Source organism: Diaphorina citri, unplaced genomic scaffold, assembly GCF_000475195.1.
Source record: "Diaphorina citri unplaced genomic scaffold, Diaci psyllid genome assembly version 1.1 scaffold339, whole genome shotgun sequence".
Classification (NCBI taxonomy): domain Eukaryota; kingdom Metazoa; phylum Arthropoda; class Insecta; order Hemiptera; family Psyllidae; genus Diaphorina; species Diaphorina citri.
The window spans coordinates 38,376-46,588 of NW_007377774.1; the positions used below are offsets into that span (position 1 = coordinate 38,376).

The window sequence follows — 8,213 nt, forward strand, 5'->3', positions numbered from 1 at the left end:
CTACCCACATAAAGGTTAGAAATAAATCAAACAAACTAAGTTTCATCACTTTCTATTTTTGTCTTATCAAAAGGTGAGGCTAGCTCTTTATCACAGGTTATTGTTGATTAGGCGTGTCGAAAATGCAATTTTCTCCAAACTACATTGAAACACGACTATGTGTATTGTACACTTAGCATCATAAACTATGAATAATCTAAATTCTTCTCAAGTTACCTCAGAGATATTGTACTTCTCAGAAAGAAAACAAATAAATGTGATTATAATATGATCACGATTTTTTTTCCTGGATTTTTCCCAACTTTTTACGTAGGAATCGACCTTTTATTAGTAATATTCAACTCCTCCATTACGCTTCCCAAGTGCGACGATACTAAAGGTAGAAACACACTACTATCACGTTACGTCACGTGAACTCATGGGGAGTCAGAAAGATGTAGTTCAAAATTTACCCATAATATTGCAGGTTATTTCGTTGATAATAGTGTAGCTTTCCTGAACGAAATTACCCACGATATTATGGGATATCATGCTCAACATTATACATCTTTTTGACTACCCATGAGCTCACGTGACGTGACGTGAGAGTAGTGTGTTACTAAATAAAGTTTGCACACTGCTTGAGACACCACGTAGACGTGAAATTACTGAAATAGATAAGAATAGTCTGAGCATTTTATGATGTATCAAATGTTCATTGTTAACTTAACCTGCTTATTTACATTAAAAAGTTGCTCATTCATTAAAGTTCCGTTTGACCTAACGCTGCTTTGCTATCTCAATTGGAATAATTCACCAACCTCAGGGTGTAGTGGTTAGCGCGGTGGCCGCGGTGGACTTCGGACCTAAAGGTTGGTGTTTCGATTCCAAATCGTCACGAAATTTATCGAGGTAGGTATATCAATCGAGGGAAGAACACTTTTGACAAGCACTCCATACTCAACATTTTTTTTTTTTTTTTTTTTTTTTTTTTTTAAGAAAATACAGTGAGTACGAGTAGTAGAAAGGAGGTGCCTATATCTAGTAAAAATAAAGTGAGATATAAATATAGGTAAAGAGGAATAGGTAGTAAAATTTATTTTTATGAGGGTGTGCTAAAGTTGAGTCCACAGTCTACACATGGTCGACGGCCGTAGAGCGACGATCGACTGGAAAAAAGTTCAATTTTTTCACATCGATCGATGATGGCCATCGACTATGTGAGGATCTGCGAACCTTTGCATGACTCTAATTATTCGACCATGTTACAAACTTTTGAAACATGTACGTATCTCTCTTCCAACTTTGAGCACTTTGCCGCCTATGTTTTTTTTTATATATATCACAAACCTCTCTGTCCTCTCTCTCTCTCTCTCTCTCTCTCTCTCTCTCTCCCACTCTCTCTCTCTCTCTCTTTCTCTCTGATTTAAAAAGGAACAAAGATAAAGATAAAGCCGTTCCTTAAAAAACCTTCGCAGCTTCGCACTGAGCAACAAACGCTGAAGCTGAAGCAAATATTTTCTTGATGGAAATCGGTTGATTTCTTCTTTTTTTTTACAAGAAAGTTTTGTTTTTCTTCCTTTTTATAGTTTCCGGATTCTCCTAAAGCTCTTCCACCCAACCACTGGTCAAATGGTTTGACTTCACAGGAATCCAGCTTCGGTGAGAACTTGCTTGATTTTCTCGGCACCTCCTGGTTTGAGAGCGGCCGGCAGTGGCCTTCTGGATCGGCCTCCATAATAGCCGTACAACTCCATAGCGGCCCTCACCCCCGGTACACTGAGCAACAAACACTGAAGCAAATATTTTCTTGATGGAAATCGGTTGATTTTTTTTTTTTTTTACAAGAAAGTTTTGGTTTTCTTCCTTTTTATAGTTTCAGGATTCTCCTAAAGCTCTTCCACCCAACCACTGGTCAAATGGTTTGACTTTACAGGAATCCAGCTTCGGTGAGGACTTGTTTGATTTTCTCGGCGCCTCCTGGTTTGAGAGCGGCCGGCAGTGGCCTTCTGGATCGGCCTCCATAATAGCCGTACAACTCCATAGCGGCCCTCACCCCCGGTACCCCCATCTCTTTCATGAGCTGCAACAATGGCAACATTGGAATTGGAGAAATTATAAACAATAGAATATACCTTGTTTATCCTGCTGGGATAGGACTGAAAAGTCCCTTTTCCCCCGCAGTCTAACCAAGGTCTTATATTATATTTGATACATTATGGGGGTTACATTTTACAACAATGGGTAGGTAATCTTATTTTCTTTCATGGATGTTAAAAAAAAAAGAAATGAAAGAAAATTATATCAATAAAGAGGTGCTCTATCAAACTATCAGAGCCAGCCTAGTTAGCTAGGTTGGTAGCGCGTCTGTCTTGTAAGCGCTAGGTCGCGGGTTCTATTTCCGCCCGGAACGGATTTTATCCTCATTACCTATGTATAATGTTCGTTCTCGGAAAGGCCATGGAATTCTCTTATCCTGTCTTCCTTCTCTCATCGATTTCGGGACGATAAGACCATAGCAGTTACGTACAGCTCCCTCTGTCAAACCTCTTGAATTAATGGAATTTTATTATTGCTGATTTGCTAACATTGAAAACTTACAAAAGGCAATCCATCCCAAATTTCTACACGTGAGTGTAGTTTACTGAACCAATACATTTCTTACCGTGACGTCAGGTTTGACAAGTCGGTGTTGCAGTTTCATAGCCTCCTCCCATTTGCCTGCCTTTGCCAAGTCGTACAACTCGCAGATAGGGCCGCCCAGAACCGCTGACAGGGCGTTGATACCCCCAGCACAACCTGAAAAACGTTGAGATAGTTTTATTAATAAGGCTGGTTGTTGTTGTTGTTGTAGCGGCTTTAGCTTTCGCGGAATGGTAATGGCAGATTGTCGTCTTCTTTCGTCGTTTGCGGTTGGGCGTCCTAATTTTAAAAGTGATTATCATCAAAGGGTAGATACCAAAGCTTGGAAAACTCGAACAGCATTCGATTCCCCGAAATTTATCGTCTCCATTTCTGGTGTTTTTGTTGTTTGACGGTCTCCAGCCAGGTTAAGCTGGCTCGTCCTGAACCACATGCTTGAATGTGCAATCAACCATTATGAAGACTTGGGCTTTTTCTTTTAAAGCCATGTAAACCCCTATTTCTGGTGTTCAATAGTCCAGATGAAATGTTTGGACCAAGGACCTTACGTTCTATTCCCTTGATGCTGTATTCAAGTAGGTAGAAATCTTGAATATGTCAACACTGGCGTCCAAAAAGATTCCCAGGTAAGTTAATTAGTCAGTATTGTATTTTCTCCAAGACCGAAATCTTACTAAACGCCGCGCCAGTAGTGTTTGTCTACTGGCCCCGTGTAATCCAGCTAAAGGCTCTGATAAATAGGACTCTTCGGTACGTACCGACTAGAAGTCCGGATAGCAGATATCCTGCAGAACCGGCAAACACGCTGAAGTTCAAGTCTTTAGTCTGATTTGCCATGTTAGCTAACTTGATGTTCTGAAATGAAGAAATAAACAGAAAATAAGTATGTCAAATTAAATAAATTGGACCTAATGCGAACATAAAATATGTCAAATTAAATACCTTGAAGTAGGTAGCTGAAATTTGGAATCGAATGGATTATAAATTTGTGATCGAAAGAGAATTTGCCCTTGGGATGGGCCAAATGGTGTGGATCTACCTTTAGGCCAATCGCGTTGGAAAATTATGTACGTATATAGAGAATCTCTTTCTCTATCATTTTCATAAGTTTGGTTTTTAGGCGCACTACGTGCTACTATGTAGAAGCCGCGCGACCGTACCATGTGCCACGGGCCTTACAGGGAAGGAACTTATGACTTAGAGATAAAGTATGCATATTTTCTCACTTACATCTGTATCTTTGACGCCTCGAATGTTCTCATGATGGGCCAGTTTCACCAAAGTGTCCACACTGATGTCGATATTAGTGACGAATGTGTTGTTGTAAATGATGACTGGAATGGGGCTGTTGTCCGCCACACTAATAAAATGCTCGTAAATGAGATCCTCCTGTAACAGAATCAAATAGTTCTCATTACGGGTTCGATTCTCGGCGGGGTCGAAGTTTTTTGGGCTCCGTGCTTGGAGTTCGGGGTGCACTCAACCTCGTGAGGACAATTGAGTAGCTACTTTAATCGAGTACCGACCAGTGGCGGCATTACCAGTGTAAAAAAATTCTTGAAAGATGAAAAATGATTGCAAATGAAGCACTTAGTAATGCTGTGATATCCACAAAAAGTTGTGAAAGGCTCTGCTTTAACGCAAATATGTTCACGATTACTTCCCATTGCTTTTTTTAAGAGGTTTGACAGAGGGAACTGTAACTGCTATGGTCTTATCGTCCCGAAATCGAAGAGAGAAGGAACACAGGATAGGAAGAAAGCCAGCCGTTCCGAGAACGAACATTATCCCATCAGGATTAAATCCGCCTCGGGCAGGAATCGAACCCGCGGCCTAGTGCTTACAAGGCAGACGCACTACCAACTAAGCTAACTAGGCTGGCTTCCCATTGCTTAGTACAGGGAACTGTATTAACGGCGGTCAAACCCAGGTAGTATCTAATACCTAACTTAGCTTAACTCTATACACAAAAAGTCCACTCTGAGGCTTTGGTATAGGGGCAACTGCCCAAAAGATGGGTTAAGCTTACACGAATCATCTACATACCGTCATTTTCTTCTGAAAATAGTATGGGCATAGAATAAGGGCGGCATTGGCTCCGGCCTTAGCTGCTTTTTGAGTGAGATCTATTGTAGCTCGAGTAGCTGTAAACAAAACAGACCAAGTCAAATTTAATACAGCCCTGCCGTTTACCAAACACGCACACCGTTGCTTATCTTCAGAGAACCATTGGGAAATGGTGCATTCAAAGTGCTATCGCCGAATGCTGGGTAAAACCCCCCGCCACTAAAGACCTTAGCAATTATACAATGACGTCAAACCTCTATGAACACAAAGCTAATCCGATTCTAGTGTTGTCTGTAATGTTTTTTGAACTCATAATAGGTACCTACCAGTGGCGTAGCGTGTATGTATGGCGTGTATGGCGGCCATACAAATCAAAAGTTCACTCTAATGCCTATAAAATATATTAATGACATGTACTGTGATGGGACTTGGTAGACCTGTGCATGAGCGCTACACGCCCTACACTTGAATTTAGACCACGCTACGCCACTGGTACCTACTCACTAGTATGTTTTTGTGGCTTCAAAAGATCAGCCTTCAACAGAATGGAGGGATTCCCTTTAGGAGTTTAGGTACTTAGGTAGTAGGTAGTCACTAGGTAGGTATACCTATTGGAGAAAAATAAATTGAGAAGACGGGTGGTCAATTTTAATTTTACAACAAATATAATCATTAATTTATTTCAAATATTAAATTAATATGACATATACAAAAAAATTAAACAATTTTGAATACATAATAGTGCACAAATACATTCATATATTAGGTTAGGTATATCTTTCTAACTACCTAGATCAAATCTATGATACAAAAGAGTAAACACCTAAAAGCATAGGTTTGCAACGTATAAAATGGCATTCAATGGACCTACTTATGTATGTTCAAAATTCAGTTAATTTTGTAACTGAACCACTTTTTTTTTCTTTCTTTTTTTCATTTTTTCGTCCAAAAAAAACACCCTTCATAGGGTTTGATTTCAAGCAGACAAAATTAAAGCTCTGATCGTAAAACATTTAAAATTAAACGTAAATTAAAATGGTATTACATAGAAATACAACATCTAAAGTAGACATATTAGTTATTGAAAAATACATTACTTTCCTTCCTATAGAATAGATAGAAACAATCAATAGTAATTTATAGATGAGCAGCCCAAAGTCTGGTTGCAAGTTGTTGTAAAACTGGAGAAAAGCTGGAACTTTTCTTGAATGGTCTAAATAATGATTTGTGCTGAAGCTGAGTACTAGGTAAGTAGGTACACCCCGTAAACATTAAATTTGAGAACGAGAAGGAAAGGAGAATTATTTTATTGGTATACCCTGTTCAAAAAAAATAAAACAATTAAAGCCCATTTGGAGTATTAAAAAAGTTGCCAAAGTTGTTCAGCGTGTTTTATTATTGGCGGCGCGGCGCTTCGAACTCTTGGCGTTCGCATGCCTACCGGCACACTTGATACAAAAACCTAGTTAGGTTAACTAGCTTTGGATTCCTGTATAGGTACTTTTAAATATAGAGTACCTATATTAGACATTAGAGTATCTACCTAAATAGCATTATTCATTTATACGTATACCTATTTTATACGTACCTAGTCTAAATACATCAAATCACGTATACCTACAGACTATAAAATACAAATAACACATATTTTACATAATGCAAGAATAAATAATATGTACAGTTTACAGTATTACATCAAGATTTTTAATTTATATATCACAGTCATATGTTTATACATTTAAAAATAAAAAATCCATCCTTGAAAAATGCCCATCCCTGAAGGAATTTGGGCTAAGAAATCTAACATTCCTAGATTGGTTTAAAAGAACACCCAAACGGTAGGTTACTTAGTTGGTGTGGTTAACTTTCTTTTGGGCCAAATTTTATACTTTAAGCTCCTAATTTGATATTAAACCTTAGTTTTGGGTCTAATTGTAAGATTTTCTTTTGAACTATTTCGTTTATTCCTAGTTTAAAATTTGTTTTTGATTCCTTTGCCGCTTGTTTTCTCTTCTTCACCGTTTGAATTTTTTATCTCTTGGCATGTGTATCTAATTTCGTTTTATGTATGTACTCGTATACCGCTTGGATTTCTTTTTGGTGGCATGATGTATTTCTTTTTGGAGGCATGATTCACAGCTTGGTTTTGGCGGTAACAATAATAAAATAATTTTGATTTAGTACGAAACTAATTAGTTTTACAATATAATTCAAAAGGCACCGGCACTTAACAAGGAAGTTAATAAGAATTAAATCAACTTATTTTCCGATTTGGACACTTGGTTAATTTTACAATATATTATTTAAAAGGTACCGGCACTTTTTAATAGATGATATACTTACCTTTTGATGTGGATACTTGGACGGCCCGGAGTAAACTGAGATTTTAAATTAAACTGAACTCAAGATCGGCAGATGAGAAATTAATATCGAGTCATTTGATATCACAGTTATTATTACTGTTACTGTCCTGCAGTTTAATCTCTACTGAAGTCTTAACTCTACTGTACTTTTTTTTAAGAGGTCTGACAGAGGGAACTGTAACTGCTAAGGTCTTATCGTCCCGAAATCGAAGAGAGAAGGAAGACAGGATAGGAGAACGTTTTCAACGTAAATCACAGCTTGTGTTTTCTCTTCCTGGATGATATTCAGGAGATATTTTTTTAACCCGTACTTTCTTCTGGAAAAAGAGGGGAAAAATGTAAAGGAGAGTTGCAAAATCCTGGATTTTCTTTAGGCCATTGGGATCCATGTATTCCATGTGATGTGACGGGAAGTGAGGGCAATTGAGGGCTATGTATGTTCGATAAACGAATGAGCACAAATTATGTGGATTTAGAATTTAGGGCCGGGCAGCACGTTCGTGCGCCTCCCGCACGCTTGATTGTACTATCCTCACAAGTTGTTGCTTTTTCTGAAGTTTATAAAAAAAGTCAACAAAAATTAATATCGAGTCATTTGATAAATATCACAGTTCTTATTACTGTCACTGTCCTGCAGTTTAATCTCTACTGAAGTCTTAACTCTACTGCACTGTAATCTCTACTGAAGTCAGTATAATCTTAACCTCTTAACTAGACCTACTGTGGTCTTAACTATACTGTGGTCAAAACTATACTGGTCTTAGTGGACACTGGAGCTAAGTGAACAATAGTAGACACCCCAGAGACGAGAATGTTACATAACCGTTCAGGGGCGATTATGAGTAGGGTTTGATAGAGCGAACAATTGAGGTAAAGTCAACAAGAAAGATGTAAATAGGTACATAATAATCAGAGAGTGCCCAGTCTACAGCACCGGCCCATGCTACAGTTTTTTTTCTTCTTATTCTTATTCTTTCAGAGAACCATCTAGAATAAAATTAAGCCCTGCCCCGCCAAGTCAAGAAAGTTTGACCGCGTATAATTTATTATACTGAGAAGCTCGAACGTATGGGCTGGTGCTCCAGACGGATAACGTGTTAGCCAGAATTCCAATAGCATAATACCTGCCATTCACGCTCAGACCATCTGTCAGACCGCGGT

General features: G+C 38.4%; 1 protein-coding gene and 1 long non-coding RNA gene across 2 annotated transcripts; both read right to left on the reverse strand.

Annotated features, from left to right (window-relative positions):
- Window positions 1-1,622: 1,622 nt before the first annotated feature.
- Window positions 1,623-4,764, reverse strand: LOC103507739 (4-hydroxy-2-oxoglutarate aldolase, mitochondrial-like). Its single transcript, XM_026822531.1, has 6 exons — window positions 4,669-4,764; window positions 3,853-4,011; window positions 3,381-3,477; window positions 2,630-2,778; window positions 1,914-2,062; window positions 1,623-1,758 (listed from the first exon to the last, which is right to left on the reverse strand). Exons 1-6 carry the CDS (start codon window positions 4,672-4,674, stop codon window positions 1,623-1,625), a joined length of 696 nt encoding a protein of 231 aa, XP_026678332.1. The 5' UTR covers window positions 4,675-4,764.
- A 2,269-nt stretch (window positions 4,765-7,033) lies between these two features.
- Window positions 7,034-7,807, reverse strand: LOC113466828. Its single transcript, XR_003391111.1, has 2 exons — window positions 7,757-7,807; window positions 7,034-7,159 (listed from the first exon to the last, which is right to left on the reverse strand). It is a non-coding gene; the product is annotated as an uncharacterized LOC113466828 (long non-coding RNA).
- Window positions 7,808-8,213: the final 406 nt, after the last annotated feature.